Source organism: Balaenoptera acutorostrata, chromosome 7 (genome assembly GCF_949987535.1).
Source record: "Balaenoptera acutorostrata chromosome 7, mBalAcu1.1, whole genome shotgun sequence".
Taxonomy (NCBI): domain Eukaryota; kingdom Metazoa; phylum Chordata; class Mammalia; order Artiodactyla; family Balaenopteridae; genus Balaenoptera; species Balaenoptera acutorostrata.
The window spans coordinates 5,228,707-5,253,997 of NC_080070.1; the positions used below are offsets into that span (position 1 = coordinate 5,228,707).

A 25,291-nucleotide genomic window follows, 5' to 3' on the forward strand; every position below is an offset into this window, starting at 1 on the left:
TACTTGTAAACTGAAGTTTATACTCTTGTTCTTTACCCTCTCTTCATTCTTTAAAAAGAGAAATACAGGATGTTATAACTTCTCTGTGTATCATTCAGCTTAAGTCTTGTAATTTTTTAGATCTTAACTTGGAAGACATGAATAAAACTGAAACCATCCATCAGTTGAATATCCCCATCTTCTTGAAATGTTTCCTTCCTTTTGCTTTTGTCACGTCTGCCTCCTCATTTCGTCTCTTGCTGGATTCTGTGGGGACTCCCCACCTTTATCATGGTGGAGTCCTCAGGTCGAAGTCCTCGGCCTGTTTACTTTTATTTTTATAGTCCGATAGCTAGGTCCTATCTGTGTGCTAATGAAACCACACATTTATATTTTGAGGGCTGACCTTCCTCTGAACTCTAGACTTTCCTCTCCATCTGTCTGCTTGATATCTCCATTTGGAAGTATACTAGACACTGCACCCATAACATGTCCAAAACCACTGTTGATTCTGACCCCAGGCCTGTCCCAAATCTTCTCCCCAGGATTTCTTCATTTCAATAAATAATACCAATATTCACCCAGTTGCTTAGGCCAAAACCTTTTGAGTTAATCCATGATTTCTTTCTTTTCTCATACCTCACATTCTAAATTTTGTAGCCCACCTTTAGAAGATATCCCAAACAAGTACTTACTCTCTCTCTCTCTTTTTTTTTTTTTTTTTAGTTTTTAATTAATTAATTAATTAATTATTTTTTGGCTGTGTTGGGTCTTCGTTTCTGTGCGAGGGCCTTCTCTAGTTGCGGCAAGCGGGGGCCACTCTTCATCGCAGTGCGCGGGCCTCTCACTATCACGGGCTCTCTTATTGCGGAGCACAGGCTCCAGACGCGCAGGCTCAGTAGTTGTGGCCCACGGGCCCAGTTGCTCCGCGGCATGTGGGATCTTCCCAGACCAGGGCTCGAACCCGTGTCCCCTGCATTGGCAGGCAGACTCTCAACCACTGCGCCACCAGGGAAGCCCTTACTCTCTTAACTTGCCTACCATCTTAGTCCAAGTCCTCTTATCCTTAGGAGGCTGTAGTTGGCTTTTAAGTGGTCTCTCCACTTCTTCTCTTTGCTTTCCCCAGTCCAGATTGTTCTTAGCACAGTTGCAAAAATGATCATTCTAAAATGTAAATCAAGTTTCTCCCAAACTCTCTTTTGGCTGTCTCTTACATTTAAATTAAATATATAAATTATATTAAAAATTTCAGGGACTTCCCTGGTGGTACAGTGGTTAAGACTCTGTGCTCCCAGTGCAGGGGGCCCGGGTTTGATCCCTGGTCAGGGAACTAGATCCCACATGCATGCTGCAACTAAGAGTTCACATGCCACAACTAAGGAGCTGGTGAGCTACAACTAAGGAGCCCGCCTGCCACAACTAAGAAGCACACATTCTTCAATTACGGAGCCCGCCTGCTGCAACTAAGACCGGATGCAACCAAGAAAAAAACAACGAAAACATTCAAATCCCTACTATGTTCTACATCTTCGGGAAGGTTTGAAAATTTTCAAAATAAAAGAGTAGGATGAAAAATAAATAAAACATAGTCCCCACCACATTTACCCTCTATTTCTGCTTTATTTTCCTTTGTTGAACTTTTTATTTCTCGACAGTTCGTTTGTCTCCCTTACTGTCATGTGAGCCCTGTGAAGGCAATACTTTTTCCCTTTTTTCCTGCTTTTTATTGCATTGATAATTTTTTCCTATTGATTATACATTATATTTTGTTTTTGAGATGGTTTTCCTTAAGACTCATGTTTCTTTACCCTGTTGAATTTAATTTTGAAAGAATTTCAAACTTAAGAGTTCTAATTGATTTCTTAGTCTTAGCAATATGAATAATGATTTATCATTTTCATATCTCTTTGTATCTGTCATCTAGCATTTCATTTTCTAGGTATTTAAATATATACTTCCTATTTTGTCTTGGCCCCCTAACAGTTTTCATATTTTGAAAAATTCAGGTTTATATGTATATACAGTAAAATTACTGTAAAATTCACCCATGTAGTGAGTTTTGACAATTGTATACTGTCATATAACCAGTACCACAACAAGATAAAGAACAGTTCCATCATACTAAAACAATTCCCTGATGCCTTTTTGTTGTCATTCCTGATCCCATCTTCTGCCCTAGGCAGTCACTTACCTGTTTTCTGACCCTGTAGTTTTGCCTTTGCAGTAACATCATATGAGTGAGATTGTAAAGTATGTGTCCTTTTGATTCTGGCCTTTTTAACTTAGCATATTTAATGCATTTGACATTCGTTTATGTCATCGCATATATCAGTAGCTGTTTCCTTTTTATTGCTGAGTAGGATTCTCTTTTATGGAGGTGCCTACCGCATTTTTTTTTTTTTTAATAAATTTTATTTATTTATTTCTGGCTGCATTGGGTCTTCGTTGCTGCGTGCGGGCTTTCTCTGGTTGTGGAGAGTGGGGGCTACTCTTCGTTGCGGTGTGTGGGCTTCTCATTGCGGTGGCTTCTCTTGTTGTGGGGCACGGGCTCTAGGCATGCAGGCTTCAGTAGTTGTGTCATGCGGGCTCAGTAGTTGTGGCTCGCGGGCTCTAGAGCACAGGCTCAGTAGTTGTGGCGCATGGGCTTAGTTGCTCCACAACATGTGAATCTTCCTGGACCAGGGCTCGAACCCATGTCCCCTACATTGGCAGGTGGATTCTTAACCACTGCTCCACCAGAGAAGCCCCCTACCCCATTTAATTTATCGTTTTCCAGTTAAGGGGTATTTGGGTAGTTTCCAGTTTGGGACAGTTATGAATAAAATTGGTATAAATATTCACTTGCAGATTTTGGTGTGAACATAGGGTTTTTATTTCACTTAGGTAAAAATACCTAAGAGAGAGGTAATTTTTCAAGGAAAATGCCAAAGTATTTTCCAGTGTGACTATACTATTTTGCATTACCACTAATGATGTAGAGTGGATTGGCAGGATGTTTCTTATCGTTCTGATTCAACTTTACTCTTAGGTGCGCCCTGTGTGCCTAGGTCTCAGGGGTCCCGTCATGGTCTGGGTCTAGGACGTCGTCTTGCTCCTCCTCCAGGGTAGAGGTGCATCCCCTCCCCCATTCATTCCTCCATCTGCAGCTGGTCTTGACCATTGCAGGGCAGAGACTTGTGCTCTCCTTTTACCAGTCGGAGGCTTTTCTTTCGCAGGCAAGATGAAGGAGAAAGATCTTTGTGTCTTTCCCATGTCTCTGCTGTTCTCCTGCCCAGGCTTTTACCATGACTGGTGCATTCTCAGGACTCTTCTCCATGCCTGAGTGGTGGGCACGAGCACCGGGGGAGGTGCATGGAGACAAGCTCATGAATGGGTTAGAATTCCCCTGTGTTTGCGGGTCCTGGATGTTCTTTACTCTCCTACCGCCACACACTTGGCTTTTAGCAATTTATAAAATTTTCACTGAATTCTTTAGCCTGCTTGGATGACATCCAGTGAGTGGCCTCTTCCTCAGATTAAGCAAGTGCTTGTGTCTCCTCCCTTCTTGGAAGTGCCTTTCATTCAACTGCAGGTGAATTGTTTGCTCTGCAACTTTTGTAATCTGATGTGTTCAAGAAAAGTGAATTTGTGGATTGTCTGGCGAGTTTTTGCTGTGACAGTGGGAGCAGAGTTCTTTGCAACTTTCTACTACATCCACAGCAGACGCCAGGGATTTCCTTTGTGCCACCCTTTAAAGTTAACAATAAATTACTCTGAGATATTTGACAGTCTTTATTTCCTACATCCCTTGTAACATTTCCTAATTCTTTAATAATTTGAATATTTCTCTAAAAATATTTACATTGTGGGTCTGTTGTGTGGTGAAATTTCTCAGGTCTTATAGAAACCTGGGAATAATTTTATTATGCCTTCACATTTGAGTTATGGTTTTGGATATGAAATTGAAGGTTAAGATATTTTTTGTCAGTACTTTAAAAGTATTTCTCCATTTCCTAATCAGTGTTGTTCATAAAGTTGCTGTCCATCTGATTGTTGCTCCTCATAGTAATGTTTCTAGGGGAAGAAACAAACTAGAAACAGGGTATGCTGAAAGAAATGTAAGTTTAATAGCTTAGAGAAAATTATAAATAAGAAAATTTTAAAAATTAATAAGATACTGGCAAAGGATATTGGTGGATAGTATCCTTTAGGCAAGAAGAAAAACATTTTTTCCCCTATTTGACTTTATTTTTCTGAAACTAGACCACATTTGTGTGCGCGTGTGTGTGTGTGTGTGTGTATGTATGTGTCAGTATCAATGGACAACACAGTTTATCATGAAATTGAAATACATAATATTGGAAAAACTTAAATAGGTGACTTTTATAAACAAAAGGTAATTAGTTGAGAGCGGTCCAATATGAATTTAACTTGAGTTAAACATTACCTGAAAAGATTATTTCCATCACCTGTTAATGTAAGACATTATGAAAGTTCCTGAGGTAGATACTACAGAGGTGATGGTGGGAACTTTAATGCTTGAGAAGAAAGATTTGAGTACAGCAGCCATAAATGTGTTGTGAAGAGAAGATATATCCAAGAGGAGCAGTTCTTTTAATTCTGTTTTTTTCTAAGATCCCTTATTAAGCATATATTCCATAAGTATATATTGGTTTTTGTCCTTTAACCTTTTAAATGGTTTCTTTTTTTAAAAAAATTGTAGATTTTATTGTTTAGAACAACTTCAGGTTTACAGAAAAATTAAGCAGATGGTACACAGAGTTCCCCCTCCCCAACCTTTCCCTGCCTCAGTTTCCCCTAAGGTTAGCATCTTTCATTAGTGTGATACATTTGTTACAACTGATAAACCAGTATTGATACATTATTATTAATTAAAGTTCATAGTTTACATTCATTCTTTGTGTTACATATAGTTCTGTGAGTTTTGATAAATGTGTAATGTCATGTATCTGCCATTAACTGCAGTATAGCATATGAAGTAGTTTCACTGCTCTAAAAATCCCGTTTTGCTATTCATCTCTTTCCCACTCCTCTTAAACCCTTTCTGTCCGTTCCCCCGTCCCTCATCACTAACTGCTTAACCCACTTAAATTTATTTTTTTATATCTCTCTGTGTGTATGGTATATATATTATGCATAAAGAATGTTCCATCAAGTAGTTAAGTAAAACTTGGTCACCACTTGTTTTACATAGCTGGGATATAATTGAGTGGCCATTAAACTGTACCTTCTTCCCCAACCTTAATTTTTTACTTTCTTTATTCCTTTTTAATACTTCGAGATTTTAAAATCAGGTTTAAAAGAAAATTGTTTTTCTAAGCACAAACTATAATTTTTTGATTTGGTATATTTACTACTTTAAAAAAATCGTGCTGTAGAAAAGTAGAATTGCAAATGTATAATTATTATTGAACTTAATTGTTCTTACGGTATAGATATATTTAAATGCTTAGCTTGCACTAAAGACATAATATTTAATTTTAAAGCACAAGTATCTGCAGTTGTCTGGAACTTGAAATAGTTAAATAAAACTGCTTCTCCTCTCTGTCTTCCGTACTTTTCATTTCTACCAGTGAACAGCTCTGCGCTTTTTGTTACTGTGGTGAAAAAAGCTCCTTAGGACAAGGAGACTTAAAACAATTCAGAGTAACGCCTGGATTTATTTTGCCATGGAAAAACCAACCTTCTAACAAGAAGGACATGGATGACAACAGCAGTGGAACTTGTGAGAAAATACAAAACTCAACACCACGAAAACAAAGAGGACAGAGAAAGTAAGCAGTTTTGAATTTAAGTGGTTCTAACGCAGTAAGACTATATATAGTTTATTTTCATTGCGATGTTTATGAATATACAAATAGGATTGTTACTGAACAATTTTTTATGTTTCCAACATTCATACGATGCCTTATGACTCACCATTAACCCAGCAGATGCTCATTTTCTCAAAATTAATTTCTTATTTAAAAAAAAGTTTGCGCTAGTTGTGTATTAACAAAAAAGAAGAAAACTTTAAAGAACATAATATAAGGAAGGCTAGAGGGGATTCATGGAATTTATCTATATATGGAATGAAAATTTTAGAAAATCAATGAGATCTTTCTTTCCTTTTCCTAGATAAGTTTGAAATAGTTTGTAAGAGTATAACATAAAAGAATAGCAAAACCAAAGTGGTTTTACCTGTATGTGTCATTTATTTATTTGTTTTTATGGTTCAGAGAATGTTGAACTGTCCTGTAAACTCTTACAATACAGTGTTAACTTTCTTTCCTTCTAAATAATCATGTGCTGAGAGTTCCCTTTCTAAAGTCAAAGAAGATGCTCTTTTTTTTTAAATGAAAGAATTTACATATGTTGTACACCTGAAACTAATATAATATTGTAAATCAACTATAATTTAAAAAAAAGTATTTACTATTTGTATAACTATATATGTGTGTCTATATTCATGGACCTTATAGTTCCCCCAAACTCTTGTCTAATATGTTTGCTTTTGGAGTTAATATTTTTTTTATATGTTGTAGGTTCGTTTGAAGGCCATCTTAATATGTGGACTTGGCTCTGGTAGTTGAGGGAGTAGAAGTTTCTGTGGTTGATGAGAAAGTGTAAAAATTAATTTAGCTTGGAAGGCTAACCAGCTCTGCCCCTTGAGGGTGATGATGTAATCATCCAAGTGCTTATCTGGCTTTTATCCAAAGTTAAGTACTAAGGCATTGTGTTGTACTTATTTGATTGGCTTCTTCTTTTGGACTGCTGCCAATGCCTTGAAGACCTGAAGTAGGAAATGAAACAATAACAAGAAAAACCCTTTTAAAAGAATTTAAAGTGGAACAGCTTAAGGAAATTTAGAAGTATTGTATTTAGAGTTTTGGTGTTTTAAAGGCCATAGCTAGCTTTACCTTTCGTGATCAATTGGGAGCTCACTTTCTAATAAGATATATCAAAAGTCCAGAAAACTTTTGTCCATCAGTCATTAGTAAATTTACTGGACTGGACCAGGTTATATCATTATATCCTCATGTTCTGCCTTGAATAATGGCAATTAATAAACAACTGTTCTGGGAAATACAGTTAGGCTTCATTTATTTATTTATTTTATAAGCTAAGTTAATTTTTAGTGAAAACTTTATGAGCTAAAATAATTATGTAAAAATAGCCTTGGTTTAATGAAAGTCTTTATATGCACTTAAGTGTTTAACAAGTTATTAAGTGATGATAACAAGCCAGTTAATGGACCTTAGGAATAAAGCATGTTTTTGAAATTTGGAAATCATTTAGGGATAAACAGTTACTTTAGCTTGGTAATGATTTTAAACATTTGCAAAATATGTTGCTAATGAGTTATAAACCAGATAAACAGCTAGTTAATTTTTTAATTTGAAAAGGAGGATTTTAAAATAGTCTCTTTTTTTAGACTTAAAATTTGGGGGGTATGTAAATATTACAGCTAACTTCTCTCGATGTTCTTTCCGAAGCTGGGCTCCTCTCGTCCTTAGGGTTGACGTCAGCATCTTACTGATATGTTGTGTACGTACAAACTGGTTGTAAAACCTTAAGGTGAAATTTGACTAACCTGCTGCTTGGGAACTGGTTAGTAATAGACTGGTTAGTCATTCCATTGGTTTTTATACCTGTCCCCCCATCAAATTACTGGTGTAAAGAAAATATGTTAAAACAATGCATTCGTCTTCATAGATGAACTGTTAGTCTTTTTTTCCTCCTAATAAATTAGCAAGTTAGTAATGAAGATGTATTTGTAGGAATGGAGATTATATTTACAGGAAGGTTTGTTCTCATTTCACTGTGGGCAAATTTTATAAAAACAAGAATTTGAAGTTAGCATAGCATGGTAAACTTTAAAAAAAAAAAAGTGAGCCTGTGCATTTCTACTGCTGAACGTAAAAAATACTGGTTATTTTTTATATGGTTTGATATTTAAATGTACTTATTGAAATATGTTAATACTTTTTTTCTTTCAATGATTCCAGGTATAAAAAAGTTTAGTACCCTGGTCATTGTGCTGATTTTCTCTTAATAGGAATCATGATATATATCCAGCATACAGCAGTGCAGTGAGTTATGATCTATATTCAATAGTGATTTAATCCAGAATTATGATCAGGTTAAATACTATGATACCAGGAGAAGATTAAAGTCTTAGTGCCAGCGATCTGATTTCCCACGTTGAATATTAGTCACAGTAGTAGTCATTGTTTACTTCTTGATCTCAATTCATATATGAAGTTTTAGGGCTTTCAAAGTTTGAAATCTCCCATATGTTATTCAGTGAACACTTATTCAGTGTTCATGTTTATACTGTACTTTTTGCTGTTACACTTTTTCCCTTATTCCCAGGTCACTAGTAGCTATTTTGTTTTTGCTTTTTACTTCTGGTTTGTGAGGTAAAGTCTTAGCAGAGGATACTTGCAGCATCATGCCACAGGCCAGCTGTCGAGATTGCCGAGGGGACCGTAAGAAAGCTCCAGTGCTCACATTTCACTCCCACTGCCTCCCTCTTCACACTTCTAGGGGGTTTTCATTTCCCCTGGGAAGTAACCTTGCTGTCCGTAAAATTAACTGCCAGCTCCGTTGTGGTAGTCCTCACTGATCATATAGCAAATTAGAAATATCTGATTTGATCAAGTTGTTTTTTAAGCATTTAAGTAAGGCCAAAGGGGATATTCATTTTATGTGATAAAATATGGTTCCTGAATAGACTATTAGAGTGTCAGTTGAAAAATATATATATAAAATGGCAAAATAAGTCTGCAGCTGTAATTTGTAACACTTCCTTATGGATTTGGAGACTTTTTTTTTTTTTTTTTTAGTTGCTTACATGATATAGCTATCCAGTTTTATATCTATACTATGAATAATAACATATTCTAAAAGTTGTTTTATGATAGTTTATGCCTAAGTAAAATTGATTTGGCAATGCATTTTATTTAAGTCGTTATAAAAGGAAACAATTTTCTACTTGTTATCACTTTCACATCTGTTTTGTTTTATTTTATTTTCCAGGGAACGGTCTCCTCAGCAGAATATAGTACCTTGTGTCAGTGTAAGCACGCAGACTGCTTCCGATGATCAGGCTGGTAAATTATGGGATGAACTCAGTCTGGTTGGCCTTCCAGATGCCATTGATGTCCAAGCCTTATTTGACCCTACAGGTATGAGCCAGTCTTCAATAATAACTACCTTTTGATTCTGTAAGCATTTTCACTTTAGCAAATTATCAACTTAATAGTAAATACCGTTCATCTAGAAATAATTATCACATTGTAAAAAATGTCATTGTTAAGTATACCTGCTTAGGTAAAATAAATTGTCTAATTATGTTTACCTAACTTATTTAGCATCTGCACAGGGCCATCACTGGGCTGGATGCTTTTATAAATATTTGCATTTACACTTGTGTAGGCAGCAGTGCCATGGAGATCTGACAGTTGCGGAGAGAGAAATTTTAAAGGGATCTATGAAAACCTGGGGAACATGGCAGTCTGGGTCTACTTGAAGTAGGGGTGAAGGGTAATAGATCTAAGCCCTGTGAATGTCCTGTAACGCAGTATAGTTAGTAATCCATACTCACGATTTGGTGCTCCTGGGGTTTTGAGTGAAGAACTGCATGTAATTGTTCAAGTGCTCTGTGAGAGAGAGTTTAAAGACTGAGCTGTTACAGATGATTGACGTGGGCTCTTGGTATGGGGTGCAGTGGAATAGAGGTGTATGTATAGCTTATTTGTCAGAAACAAAGTATTAAGTAGTTTTACTTTATGTTTTATGTAAATACACCAAATAAAATATAGTAACGGTTAAATAAAATGACTAGAAACTAATTTCTCTGTTGAAGAAATAATCACTAATTCAGTGTGCATCAGAATCACTTGGAGGGCTTGTTGACACATTGATTTCTGGGTACCATGGCAAGAGGTTTAGATTCAGTAGGTCTTGGTTGTGGTCTGATATTTGCATTTATAACAAGTTCCTAGATGATACATTTCGAGGAGGGCTGCTTTAGTGGTATCACAAATATCGCATGCCATTGTGTATTCACACATTTGAATTGATTTGGGGGATTTTCATCTTTACTTACTAGCGTTAATACGTTTAATGTTTATTCAGTTGCTTCTTTTCACTTTAACCATTTTAGGCACTTGTTGGGCTCATCACCGCTGTGTGGAGTGGTCACTGAGGGTGTGCCAGATGGAAGAACCGTTGTTAGTGAACGTGGACAGAGCTGTTGTCTCAGGGAGCACAGAAGTAAGTAGAAGAAACACGTATTTAAACAACAGCTTTATAACATTTACTGTGTCACCATAAAGATTCACTTCCAAGATTTATTAAATGATTACTATAATGTAAAAACCCTTAAAATAGGAAACTATTCATTTATATCCAAGAGTAGTTTGTGCAGACCACTAGAATATAGTATGTTAAGTGGTGCAATAAATGCAGATCTTTAAAATAAATATTTTACATTTAAATCAGAAATTAAAATTCTTAGAAATGGGTATTACTGACTATAATTACGCATCTTACTCTTTAAGACAAAACTCTTTGATGAAGATTTAAAATAAGAGAGACACGATTTGACATCTTTAGTCCACCGTGTGAGCTAGCTCTGTTTGCTATTTTAAAAACTGATTAAAATATTTCTTTTCAGTAAAGTTGGCAGTTCGGTTTGTCTTTTTGGCACTATCCCAAAGTAATATCATATACACAGACTGCCATCTTTCAAAGCTTTCACTGCGATTTTCGTGTGATTTTGAATCAAGAAATAAATGCAACATTTACCTTCCATCTATAAAGGCAACAAACCCTGTGAAGTGAAATTGCTTTGCTGCCTACAAATTCCCTTTGGTTTTTGACAGGTATATTTGGGAGAAGTGAAACAGGCCTTCCAAAGGAATATTAGAAGTGGAATTTTTTACCGTAGAAATTATACGGGCTTTAATAGATATAATATAGGTAAACATTTCAAAAGTATTGTTGAGACAAGGACTTAGATTTAATTATTCAATTATTTTAACATTTGCTTTACTCAGATGATCAAAATTACCTACTTTATATGGATGAGTAACCCTCACCTCAGGATTAGTCAAGTTAAGAGTGTTTGTTTTGGAAATGTGACATTACATTTAAAGGCTTACATTACCAAATTTTGAACAGTATAATGCACGATAAATAATTTCCAGTCTGAACATAGTTAGATGGCCAGATCGTGACTGTGATAGATCAGTGAGAACTGTTTCTTCCATGAACTACTTTAGAAGTAGTTTTGGAATATTTTGTGACAGTGAAAAGCATTATAGGAAAGGCAATGAACAAAGGCTAAAATGAACTGTAACAACCCATTTTTGATAAGGCTGTGGGGAAATAGGCACTCTTATGCCTCATTGGTGGGAATGCAAATTGGTACATGTCTTCTGGAGAGAAATTTGGCAAAATGCCTAACAGACTATACATGCACTTATCTTTTGAGCTTTCTGAGATCCTATCCTGAAAATATGCCTCCAATAATACAAAAACATTAACAGCATTGTTCAATTTGCAAAATATTGGAAACAACCTCTGACCACACATAATAGAATGGTTGAATAGACCGTGGTATGGTTCATACAGTGGAATACTGTGCAACTGTAAAAATACTATGAGGAATATTTTTATGAACTAATACAAAATAGCTTCCAATATATGCTTTTAAGTGGGATAAAAAAGTGCAAAAGACCACTTATGGTGTGCAACACTTTATGTAGGAAGGAATCAGATGTAAGAAAGTATACATGCATATGCACATTTGTGGAAAAGAAACACAGGAAGAATAAACCAAAAAGTAGAGGGATTGGTTACCTGTCTCTGAAAGGTGGGTGGGAAAGAGGTGGAATGAAGACAGGAGTGGGATCCGTGTAGCAGGGATGTGATGCGACACTTCTCAGATATATCTTTTTGTATAGCTCTGACTCTTAGCACCATAAGAATGTTTCACCTATCCCTGAATAAGCAACTACAGCCATCTGGGCTATGGGGGGAACCTAAAACGGGATAGCAAAATTCACAATGACAGGGGTAGGGGAGAAACGAAGCAACTGAAAAATAGTGTCTTGACTGGATACCCGTAAAGCTAAAGACAAAAAAAACCCCTGCATATACATGCACATACCTGCTGTAATCGAGTGAGTAAAATTCTAAAATGATTTTTGTGGTGTTGGAATGGAGGTATCAATATAAACTTAAGGTTTTTAATATTTATATGGACAGATACAGAAATATAGGTATGTGTGTATGCATGTGTTAGTATGCTGCATTTATCTCCTAGCTCTGTCCCCTGTGAAGGCCTAGAAGTAGTGACTTCTAGTAGCAGTGAGCACATCTAGTGCCCAGATCTTGGTTTCTAACCAGTGTTCTCCAATAAAAAGGACCAGAGCTCCTTGAAAAGTGGCTCACGGTGCAGGGGAGATACAAGATGAGGTGCCAGAAAGCAAGGAAGTGCTCAGAGGGATGGGGACTTGTTGGAAGCACAGGAGCCGACCTGAAGGAGCTCCGAAGAGCTGGACCAATTTGAGCAGTAACAGAAAACAATGATAGTCTTGGGTTTTCATCCATAGAATGAGCCACACTGATAAGTAAATTGATAAAATAGATAAGTAGCATAGGTCAAGTCACATCACTTCTCTGCCTGACACTCTTCAGTGACTTCCCGTTTCACTAAGAGGAAAAAAGCCAGTCCTTCCTGCCTGGCAAGGCCTCCACGATCTTCACCACTCCCACGAGTGCTCTAAGACGTCGCTCCCTGTAACCCTTCCCCTCCCTCACTTCCTTCAGCCTCAGTGATCTCCTTGGTCTTCCTTCCTCAGAACCGTCCACCTCTAGGCCTTTGCAGTCCCTGTTCCCTACATGCATGGCTTCCTCCCTCATTTCCTTTAGGTATTTATTGAAGTTACCTAATCTGTGAGGGCTTTGCTGGGCTCCCTATTGAAAATTTCGGGAGTCTCCTCCTCCCATCATACCCCCCGCTGGATTGTTCTCTCCTTCGTACTTACCAGCATCTAACACAGTGTATATTTACTTAATAATCTTGTCTGTCTCTCCTCACTAGATAATAGTGCCCTTCTGAAAAGGATCTTTTTCTGTTTTGGTCATTCCTCAATAAATACTTGTAGCCTAAATGAATAGCCCTAAAGATCACTCATGGAATCATTCATAGTTACAAGAAAGAAGTCACAAGTAAGTGCCAAAGTGTTAAAGGAGGTCACCAGTGTGGTTAATTTTATATAAGTGTATACATTCATAATTGTCAAAAGAACCCCTCTAAAATAGAGTAAATCTTTACAGTCCTACATAAGAGGTGGGGGTGGGGTGGTGTGAAAATGAAAAATCTTTGATATCTTAAAAGGTTCCCTAGGGGCAAAGTGTGTAAAAGTGCTGTTGAACTTAGAACAGGCTTTTATTTTACCAAAAAACAGATGTTAAAAATTTGTCGACCGTTATTAGGATGACATGTGGCTGAATGTATTATATCTACCTCTGTTTTCAAAGAAAATAAACATTTCATCTGCCTCTTCAAGATAAAGGTGGTGTTTCAACAAGAAGAATGTAATAACTTTTCACAGAAACGTGCTGAGGGTTGAGCATTTTGAAAACAGATGCTTGGAACTATTTCTATTGGTAGTTTATTGCCAGAAACAGTGAAAGTTTGTAATCAAACAAACAACAAAAATATTCTCACATTGGTTGCCAAAAAATCCTGGACACAGAATTTCCTGATTAAAATATTCTAAAGAGTTTATGAATGTTTTAAACCCCTTTGTTAAAAATTAATATTTTTTTACTTTGGAAGGTGAAAATCTACTGGCTAATTTTTGATAATTTTGGTTGGGATTGAAAAATGGTTGTAGAAATATGTACTTTTGTTTAGATCTCCCTATTTTTGTGAGAATCATTTTTTTAAAAGCCTTTGACAGATACTGAAATAAACTGAAGTTAGCATTGGACCTTTCAATCTTTCAGTGATGGAAAAGAACAAGACACAAAGCTCAGATGGGGGGTTGTAGTACTCTAAACTTTTGGATTGTCTACATCTTTAAATAAGAAATATTTGAGCACGTGTCCTTAATATACATCGTCATTGGAATGTGTGTCTCTTCTTTATGTCACTTAGCAACATTTGTAAATTTATGTTGTTTCTGTGAGTATTTCATTACCCTTGGCCCCCCCACTAGGGCTGTAGGCATCACGAGGGCATGAATACTGTATGTGTTGGTTTGTCATTTTATCTCTAGTGCCTGACAAAGTACCTGGAACACAAGGGAGTCATTTATGGGATAAATGTATGCATGAGTGGAGTTTGCCAGTGAAGGGCAATACTGAGTGCGATGGTCCAAGGGAGGGGAGTGTGCTACTGGCACCTAGTGGTGCTGCGAGCCGCCTGCACCGCACAGAGCAGGATCCAGCTCCAGGAGTGCCGAGGTTGACAAATCCCCCTGTAATCAGGAAATATTATTTCTATTTTAAAACTAATACATTTAATATATCTCCTCCATTGTTAAATGGCATGCATTATCAAGCAGTTCAGTTTTTCTGGAATTTCCCACAGATTGTTTTTCAGTTTTTCCACAGGGAACTTTATTTATCTTTTGCTAGATGGAAGAATATGCTAAACTACGACCTGTATTTCAGGAAAGGTAATGGTGTTTCTCTTTTAATCTCCTCTTTGGAGCCCTGGGGGTGCTACCAACATCTTGGAAATCTGGATAATTTGAATATTACCAAGGGATTACTTTAATCTTGAATTCTACAGATGTTGCATCATTTATTTACCTAACGCCCCTCTTTCCGGCACTTTGCTCATTGCCCCCCAAAGAAATATCCCATAAACCTCCAACACATATTTCCGTTATTTAACTAGTTCTGAATCAAATGTTCAGCCTTACTCTATAAATAAAACATTAAAACATTACTCACAACATCTCTCCACTTAGATAATTTCTCATGCTTTCTTCACACTCATCATCTGCCACAACCCCATATTTTTTCTTTTTTTTTAAAATTTTTTGGCTGCATTGGGTCTCTGTGGTGCACGCGGGTTTTTCTCTAGTTGTGGCGAGCGGGGGCTACTCTTCATTGTGGTGGCTTCTCTTGTTGTAGAGCACAGGCTCTACGCGCGTGGGCTCAGTAGCTGTGGCTCGCGGGCTCTAGAGCTCAGGCTGAGTAGTTGTGACACACGGGCTTAGTTGCTCCGCGGCATGTGGGATATTCCCAGACCAGGACTCGAACCCGTGTCCCCTGCATTGGCAGGCGGATTCTTAACCACTGCGCCACCAGGGAAGCCCTCACAATCCCATATTGCAATTCCATTGTATTCTACTGATTTTGTGCCAGTTGTCTTTGTGTAAAAACCAACTAAGTTCTGCAAGAAGAGTTGTAAGTTTCTAATATTTTGGGTTCTTGTTGTAGACTGAAAAAGAGGACAAAAATAGCTTTTCTGTATAAGGTGGAAGTACACATTAAGAATGTAGACAAGCAGTGTAATGTAAATGTAATTTTTGTTTTTAAAAAATTAATAACAATGTACAGTAAAAGTCTCTGTCCATACCCCTCCCCTATAAACTGAAAGTAGATTTATATAAGATCATTTTAAATATGGTCTGTATCTTTATGTAAGATGATCTCCAAGTACCTACTTTATGAATAATGTTGTCTAATACTGTTATTTTTAATATAATCCTAGTGCTTTGCAATGTAAACTAAAAAATTATCAAAGTTATGTGTTCTTCATTTTGCCCTGTAGTTTTTTAAGAGGAAGGAAACGTTCACATATCTGAATTCTCTATTTGTGCTCAGGGGTCCACAAGATACCTCTACCTTGGAGACTGACTAAGACTCATGGGACTCCGCACAGAGTTGTAATTATGGCTAAGACTTATTGCCTTTATGTGCTAAAGATGCATAATGAAAAGATCTTAATGGAGAAGGACCTTGATAAGGTCTGGAAGACCCCACGTGCAGGCTTCCTTGGGCGCTTCCCCCCGTGAGGGGCATGCAGAGCTCCCTCTTCGTCCAGCAGTACAGATAGGGCAGCATGTGCATGGTGCTTCTGCCCAGAGAAGCTCAAGGTCTTTACTGGGGCTAGTCATGTAGGCACTCTCTGCCTAGCACATACCACAAGGAAAGCCATATTGTTTGCACAGATAATCTAGGCACAGTAAACTGCCCTTACCACGTAGGCAACCATGGGAGCCCTCCAAAAGCCAACTTCCTAGATGCCACCTATGTAAGCAGGCCTTTCTAAGGACAGTAGTATCAGGAATGCTGTTTTAACCTTCTTTTGCACAGAAATAAGATTGGATTGTGTCTCAATTTCAACATATTTCTGTCTGTATAAGTATAGTATTTGCTTGTTAGTTTACAACAATGAATTATTCCACATCATAGGGAGGCTGTGATAGGTGCTCTAGTGGTTATATAAAATAACTTTTAACTTTGATCAGAGGAGAGATATTGATAAGGACACTTTTTTTTTAACATCTTTATTGGAGTATAATTGCTTTACAATGGTGTGTTAGTTTCTGCTTTATAACAAAGTGAATCAGCTACACATATACATATATCCCCATAGCTCCTCCCTCTTGCGTCTCCCTCCCACCCTCCCTATCCCACCCACCCCTCTAGGTGGTCACAAAGCACCGAGCTGATCTCCCTGTGCTATGCGGCTGCTTCCCACTAGCTATCTATTTTACGTTTGGTAGTGTATATATGTCCATGCCACTCTCTCACTTCGTCCCAGCTTACCCTTCTGATAAGGACACTTCTGACTGTAACAGAAAAATCCTGTATTTGACTCTGAAATCTACTTTGTCTGATATTAATATATCCATTCTAACTTTCTTTTGACTAGTGTAAATATGGTATATCATTCCATCCTTTTATTTTACCCTATTATATTTTTATACTTAATGTGTGTTTCTTACAGGCAGCAGGTTTTTAAAAAATCTAACCTGGCAGTCTCTGCTTTTTTATTTGTAGTACTTAGGCTACATATACTTAATGTGATTAAGCCCCTCTGCCCCCATTTGTGTCTATCTGTTCTTTGTTTCCTTTTTCCTGCAGTCTTTTGGATTGAAGTTTTTTATGATTCCATTTTATCTCCTTTGCTGGATTATTACCAATACAGGCGTACCTTATTTTATTGCGCCTTGCTTTATTGCACTTTGCAGATATTCTGGTTTTTTACAAATTGAAGGTTTGTGGCAACTCTGCATCAAGTAAGTCTATCACTGCCATTTTTTCCCAACAACATTTGCTCACTTCGTGACCCTGTGTCACATTTTGGTAATTCTCACAGTATTTCAAAGTTTTTCAGTAGTATTATATCTGTTATGGTGATCTGTGATTGGTAACCTTTGATGATGCTATTGTAATTTTTTGGGGGGCTACAGACTATGCCCACATAAGACAGTGAACTGAATCCATAAATGTTCTGTGTGTTCTGACTGCCCCATCCACTGGCTGTTCCCCTGTCTTTCTTCCTCTCCTCAGGCCTCCCTATTCCCTGAGACACAACAGTATTGAAATTAGGCCAATTAATAACCCTACAGTGGTCTTTAAGTGTTCAAGTGAAAGGAAGACTCTCAATGTCTCTTACTTTAAATCAAGAGCTAGAAATGATGAAGCTGAGTGAGGAAGGCGTGTGGAAGGCTGAGATAGGCTGAAAACTAGGCCTCTTGTGTCAAACAGTTAGCCAAGCTGTGAATGCAAAGGAAAGTTCTTAAAAGAAATTAAAAGTGCTCCTCCAGTGAAGACATAAATGGCAAGAAAGCAACACAGCCTTATTGCAGTTATGGAGAAAGTTTTAGTGTTCTGTATAGAAGGTCAGACCAGCCACAGCATTCCCTGAAGCCAAAGCCTAATCCAGAGCAAGGCCCTACTTCTCTTGAAATCTATAAAGGCTAAGAGAGATGGTAAAGCTGCAGAAAAACACCTTGGAGCTAGCAGAGGTTGGTTCATTAGGTTTGAGGAAAGAAGCCATCTCCGTAACATAGAAGTGCAAGTGCTGATGTAGAAGCTGTAGGTCATCCAGAAGATCTAGGTAAGATAATTATAATGAAGGTGGCTACAGCAAACAGCAGATTTTCAGTGTAGACAGAACAGCCTTCTATTGGAAGAAGATACCATCAAGGATTTTCATAGCTAGAGAGGAGAAGTCAGTATCTGACTTCAAACCTTCAAAGGACAGGCTGACTCTCTTGTTAGGGGCTAATGCGACTGGTGACTTTAAGCTGAAGCCAATGCTCATATACCATTCCAAAAATCCTAGGGCCCTTAAGAATTGTGCTAAGTCTTCTCTGCCCGTGCTCTATAAATGGAACAACAAAGCCTGGATGACAGCACACCTGTTTGCAACATGGTTTACTGAATATTTTAAGCCCACTGTTGACACCTACTGCTCAGAAAAAAAGATTCCTTTCAAAATACTGCTGCTCATTAGCAGTGCACCTGGTCACCCAAGAGCTCTGATGGAGACGTACAATGAGATTTATGTTGTTTTCATGCCTGTGAACACATCCATTCTGCAACTCATGGATCAAAGAGTAATTCTGACTTTCAAGTCTTATTATTTAAGAAAATACATTTCGTAAGGCTGTAGCTGCCAGAGATAGTGATTCCTCTGATGGATCTGGGCAAAGTCACTTGAAGACCTTCTGGAAAGGACTCACCATTCTAGATGCCATTAAGACTATTCATGGTTCGTAGGAAGAGGTCAACATCTCAGCATTAACAGGAGTTTGGAAGAAGTTGATTCCAGCCCTCATGGGTGACTTTGAGGGGTTTAGGACTTCAGTGGGGGAAGTAACTGCAGATGTGGTGGAAACAGCAAAGAGAACTAGAATCAGAAGTAGAGCCTGAAGGTGTTGACTAAAATGCTGCAATCTCATGATAAAACTTGAGCAGATAAGGAGTTGCTTCTTATTGATGGGCAAATTAAGTGGCTTCTTGAGAGTGAATCTATTCCTGGTGAAGATGCTGTGAAGATTATTGAAATGACAACAAAGGATTTAGAATATTACAGGAACTTAGTTGATAAAGCAGCTGCAGGATTTGAGAGGATTGACTCCAGTTGGGAAAGAAGTTCTACTGTGGGTAAAATGCTATCAAACAGCGCTGCGTGCTTGAGAAATTGTTTGTGGGAGGAAGAGTCAGTTGACTTTCCAGACCTCACTGCCGTCTTATGTTAAAAGCTTGCCACACCACCCCGCCTTTGGCAACCGCCACCCCATCACACAGCAGCCACCAGCAAAAAGATTGTGACTTGCTCTAGGCACAGATGGTGGTTAGCAGTTTTTAGCAATAAAGCATTTTAATTTATTTATTTATTTTATTTATGTCTGCATTGGGTCTTTGTTGCTGCACGCGGGCTTTCTCTAGTTGTGGTGAGTGGGGCTACTCTTCCTTGCGGTGCGCGGGCTTCTCATTGCCGTGGCTTCTCTTGTTGCAGAGCACAGGCTCTAGACGCACGGGCTTCAGTAGTTGTGGCTTGCGGGCTCAGCAGTTGTGGCACGCGGGCTCTAGAGCACAGGCTCAGTAGTTGTGGCGCACGGACTTAGTTGCTCTGCGGTGTGTGGGATCTTCCCGGACCAGGGCTTGGACCCGTGTCCCCTGCATTGGCAGGCAGATTCTTAACCACTGCGCCACTAGGGAAGCCCAATGAAGTTTCTTCATAAGAGCAGCATTAACAGGTCTGAACTCTTCCCACCTTTTGTAGTTAAATTGAAAGACGTTTACTTGAAGACAGAAATATTTAGGATTGCTCCTGTAATTAGAGGGCAATACGTGTAAGTTTCTGAATTTAGGTATTATGTGTGAAATATGAAGATAGAATGTTTTAGGGATGGAATGAATTGTGTTTTATTCTTTATGGATTAGATGGCAGAGTTGCAAATGTCTCCATAGTTTCAAGCCTGAGTATATGGGAAAATTAGGAGTTTGTTTGGACTGTAATGAGCCTTACATACCATGAAATGTCTTTGGGACTAAATGTCAGGGTTGGAACCTTAGACAATGTTCCTAACTAGCAATGACAGCAAATCAAGCTGCCAATGGAGAACATTAAGCAAGAGGAAAGAAGATGGACGATTGACCCTTTTGGCAATGTTCAGAGGAAGAAATCCAGTGAAGAGATGGATGTGACGTAGAGTAAAAGTTGTAGGAAGTGTACTAGGAATTACTGAGTCTGGATTAGTAGGTTTAAGGAGGTATGGCCACTGATTTCACATGTGTTTTTGTATTATAAGATTTCCTAAAAATATTTTCTAAATAAAATATAATTATTGAATGGGGGAGAAGCAGGAATCTTGACTTCTTTTTCTGTCAGACATCGTTAGCTAATGTCAAGGTACAGCCTCACCAAGCAATACTACCTGTCTACACCCAGTTTTTTCATTTTGCACAGTAAGAAATTGTATGCTCTCTTCACTCTAAAATGCAAGGCTATGAGGAGGACGTCAGGATCAGTTATGGATTATTTCCTCAGAATACTAAGTGCAAAATCTGGTTACAGCAGGATAATCCAAGATTTGACCACAGAATGCTTTAGGTATACCTAAGTATAAAAACTGTTGTTTTGTTTTCTTTCACCCTGCCAACTTGATTCTGAAAATTTATTTAGGATTTAAGTTGGGTGGAAGCTAAGAGGAAACTGGAAATTTCTGTTACAGAAAAATTAAGAGTTTGATATGCCTATTTGGTAACATAGTTAAATTTGGAAGGCCCATTTAGTGAAAATGTCCTTGGCCTTAGTGTTTCCCTTAGTAAAAGCTGTATATTCTTTTTAATCATTCTTTTTAGTTTTTTTTTTTAAGGAATTCCTTTATTTTTATTTATTTATTTATTTATTTTTATTAATTTATTTTTGGCTGTGTTGGGTCTTCGTTTCTGGGCAAGGGCTTTCTCTAGTTGCGGCAAGCGGGGGCCACTCTTCATCGCGGTGCGCGGGCCTCTCACTATCGCGGCCTCTCTTGTTGCAGAGCACAGGCTCCAGACATGCAGGCTCAGTAGTTGTGGCTCACGGGCCTAGTTGCTCCGCGGCATGTGGGATCGTCCCAGACCAGGGCTCGAACCCGTGTCCCCTGCATTGGCAGGCAGATTCTCAACCACTGCGCCACCAGGGAAGCCCTCTTTTTAGTTTTAATTAAGTTTGATATAAAGAAATGAACTTACCTTTGTGATGAAGTAAGTGGTGGTACTCTTTGATGTTATAAAGAATCCCTTTGATGTAAAACGTGGGGTGGGGTCAGAGAATGTCATGAACTTACATGTGCATAAAATATTATTTGAAGGCTACACAGGAAACTGGTAGAATTCTTTGCCTCTAGGGAATTTATCCTGTGTAGCTCTACACAAAGTGACTTTTGGTTGTATACCCTTTAGAATGTTTTGAATTTTGAATGATGATTTTTTTTTTTTAACTAAAACACTCTTAGTAATTTCTAATGTGTAAATGTATTTCAGAAGTTCATTTCTATAGTTTCTATAGTTTTGCCCTAACATTTACGTGGTTTTTTAATGTACTGTGTGATACAGGAGTTCAACTTCATTTTCTCACGTATGGAGAGCCAGTTGTTACTACATCATTTATCGAAACCTCGTTCCTTTCCCCCCCTCATTTGAAAGATAACCTCTGTCATTTAGCAAATGTTCAGTAAATGTATGGATTGTTTCTAAGCTCTCTATTTTGGTTTGTTTGTATATTTATGTATCCCAGTGACAGTGTCACACTGTCATGGTTACTATAGCTTTATAGTAAGTCTTGATATCTGGTCAAGCATGTATTACTTTCATCTCTACCTGTTGCAGAGAAACTTGTAGTAGGTCACCTCTACCACTGTGAATAACTAGAAAAGCTGGATAAAATCTCTTTTCAAAGAAATATTTAAAGACATTAGAGAACTGTCCGAGGGAGTGAGAACCCAGAGGGAAAGATTATGTCAAGAGGTCAGCCTGATGTAAACTTTCTCTTTTCCTGTGAGGCATTTATTTAGTTCATAAAAGACCAGCTATAGGTCTGGAAAGCTGGGAAGAGTTTCTGGCAATCTATAGAGCTGGGAAGACAAAATTAGGGTTTAGGGGCCATTAATATAACAGACTTTAATTTGGGACCCCTAAAGGCTACATCAGAAGTTAGTTTATGTATGCCCTGATCGTCAGATCCAGTCCACCACCTGTGTTTATGTGGTCCAGAAGCCAAGATAATTTTTACATTTTAAAGTGTTAAAAAAAGTTAAAACTGTATTTCATAACCCATGAAAATCAAATTTTAGTGTCCATAAATAAGTTTTATTGGAACAATTGCGTATTATCTGTGGTTCCTCTTGCTCTGCAGTGACAGCTGAGTTGTTGCTGCAGAGACCACATGTGCCCTGCATTGCTGTAGGCATGCTGCAAACCACAGTGGCACAGTTATAATTCATCAGTTTTTGATTGCCATATATGTTCCCTTCGCATCTTTTTTTTATTACTGGTCCATACCTTTCATGTTGAAGAAGAAAAAAAAAGAAGAGTGGACTTCATATATAGTGCTTTTGAGGCATAGTGGAGTGGATTCTGTTGTTATCAAATTAGATGGCAATGCATTATATTTATTAAGCTGAGACACTGCAGTTGTGCTAAAATAATACAGTATATGTCAGTATTACCTGATTGAGCACACATCACACTAATCCCAACTCACAGGAAAGTAATGATCAGAAAAAAGAGTAAGTTAAAATGGACTATCTAATCATGGCACAAATTCTTTACAAAAGTGAAGAATGAAAATGAGTTGTAACTAAAGTAAGTTTCTGAGTGGCCCATTTGTTAGCCAAGTAAGGAAAGCCGTTTATCAGTGGAGGTTAATTAAATCGTGTTTGACTACAGCAGTCGAAGAAATGTGTGCACAGCAAATAAACTTATGACTATTATTAGCCTTTCAGTAAGAATAGTTTTAAAAGTTGAGGACACTCTGAGTAATATCAATAATCATTTAAAAAACAAGGCAGATCGTCTCTAGTGGTTTTTGTAGGTTCTTGATGAGTCAGTAGATGTTACAGTACTGCTCAGTTGTTTATTCTAGCAGCCAGGGCTCATTTGAAGTGACTGAAGAATTAGTCTTTATGAATAGCCTGCATGAAACAACTACAGAGAAAATATTTTCAAAGAAGTTGAGAAAACACTGTTTCAGTATAAACCGAAGTGAAATCTGCTAAGATGTGTACAATAAATAGTGGTAAAAAATAAGCATGGAGCAGAAAAAGGCCTGAGGTTGACACATGTACAAAACTTGTTAAAACATAACGGTGTTTAAAAACCTGTGTTTATTCATTGTATTCATTCATCAGGAGGCACTTTGCAGAAAATTTAAAAATCTGTCATGGGTTATTAAACTAACAGTGTCAGTGGTGAGTTTCATTTGCTTTTGTGGATGTCACTATCTCAATTCTAGGAATTTTTGTTAGAAATAAAAGCTGAAAAAAAAAAAAGAAATAAAAGCTGAATGTACTGATTGTCCTACTATGTATGCAGCAGTTTGATGACTGAGCAGTGGTAATATTTTATTACAATTTTTAAAACTTGGGGTTGAGATTAAATATTTCCTGAATAAGAAGATTGCCCTTAAACTGTAAACCAAATACTTAATGGATTTGGAAGTTAACTTTTGTTACAGACTTGATAATATTTCCTAATGAACTCAACCTAAAATTAAAAGGCAGAGCACTGCTTTTACGTGAAACTTACACCATGGTAAATTCATTTGTACAACAGCCAGTGTTCGAATCACAGGTAATGTCAAGCTGCTTTATACACTTTTCATGCCATCAGAATTTAAAATAAAAAGCAAGATCTCCATTCCCACACATAGATTTGGTACAGAAATATTTTCCAAGCTCAAACTACAGTTCCAATAGCAGTTTTTGGTCCTTGAGGCAAGTACAAAGGAAATTTCCTTATTTCAAAATACATTTAACTGTGTAATTGAGAGGCTTCAACCTGTGCTTTAATTGAAATATAATTACATGCTAAAAGCAAAGATCAAGGCTCTAATAAAATTTTGTAAGTGCCTTTCAAAGATGAATGTGCTAAAATGAAATATGTTTGTGGATTGATATCAGTATTTGGCAGCACCTGTGTGTGAAAAGATTTTTTCAAAGATGGACACGAAGGGACTTCCTGGTGGTCCAGTGGGCAAGACTCTGCGCTCCCAATGCAGGGCTCCCAGGTTTGATCCCTGGTCGGGGAACTAGACCCTGCATGCATGCTGCAACTAAGAAGTCTGCACGCTGCAATGAAGAGCCCGTGTGCTGCAACTAAGACCTGGTGCAGCAAAAAAGTAAATAAATAAATAAATATTTTTAAAAAGCATGGATATGTACAATTTCATTGTGTATCAGAATGAACAGATGAACACTCACAGTCCGTTTTTATGACAGAGAAGTATAGCTTTGAACTCCAGTTAAGTGAAGTGTTATCCTTCCTTCACATCCATTCTTCTTATTAGTAGTCTTGTGTTACCCCCCAAATTATATTCAATTATTATCATATTTTGAATAATAACAACAGTTTTTTAAAATTTGTGGAAATTTGTTTTGTCTCTTAGTAGGTAAATACTTACAATAATCTTCTTAATTTTGCCTCTTGTCCCACAAAGCCTAAAATATTTACTGTCTGGCCCTTTTCAGAAAGGTTTGCTAATCCCTGGGCTACACCCTCAGACTAAGGGAAAACTGGGGCGGGGGATAGTATCTGCAAAGACTTGAAACCCAGCTTCAAAGCAGCTCATATGCAGATTGAATTAAAGTGATCTTCTCTAGCCTATGTGCCTGTCTGAGAAAAAATTAAATCCTCTCTGGTAGAAAATAAGTTCATCTAGTGCCTAAAAATATCTCTATAGTTTAAAAAAAGTTTCAGCAATAAATCTGAAATTATCAGGTATTCCAGAAGATAAGACCAAATCACTGAAAATCAAGAGAAAGAACAAATAATAGGAAAATGTCTTTGAGTTATTTTTGGCTTTTTGCATTGCCACATAAAATGATAAAATTTTGAAAAGAAAATATAGAATATGTTTGCAAATGAATTCTTAAGACACAGAAAGCACTTACTGTAAGGAAAATATTGCAGAATTCAACTACATGAGGAGAGTAGCTTCTGTGAACAGGATACTGTAAAAGTGAAAACACAAGCCCTAGCGAGGAAGAAGATAATAGCAACAAATATGGCCAACAAAAGGTATCATCTCTAGAATGTATAAAATAACTACAAATCAATAAGAAAAACAAAGACA

At 37.6% G+C, this 25,291-nt stretch overlaps 1 protein-coding gene across 17 annotated transcripts in view; it reads left to right on the forward strand.

Annotated features, from left to right (window-relative positions):
- Window positions 1-25,291, forward strand: part of KMT2C (lysine methyltransferase 2C) — a 288,523-nt gene that overhangs the window by 109,192 nt on the left and 154,040 nt on the right. For all 17 annotated transcript variants that reach the window (XR_009008902.1, XM_057550459.1, XM_057550470.1 and 14 more), the window contains 3 exons: window positions 5,553-5,753; window positions 9,001-9,149; window positions 10,130-10,239. Coding sequence is in view for 16 of the 17 variants with exons in the window: in XM_057550459.1 (XP_057406442.1) it covers window positions 5,553-5,753; window positions 9,001-9,149; window positions 10,130-10,239 (460 nt within the window). In the remaining variant the exon portion in view is untranslated. The remainder of the gene's footprint in view (window positions 1-5,552; window positions 5,754-9,000; window positions 9,150-10,129; window positions 10,240-25,291) is intronic.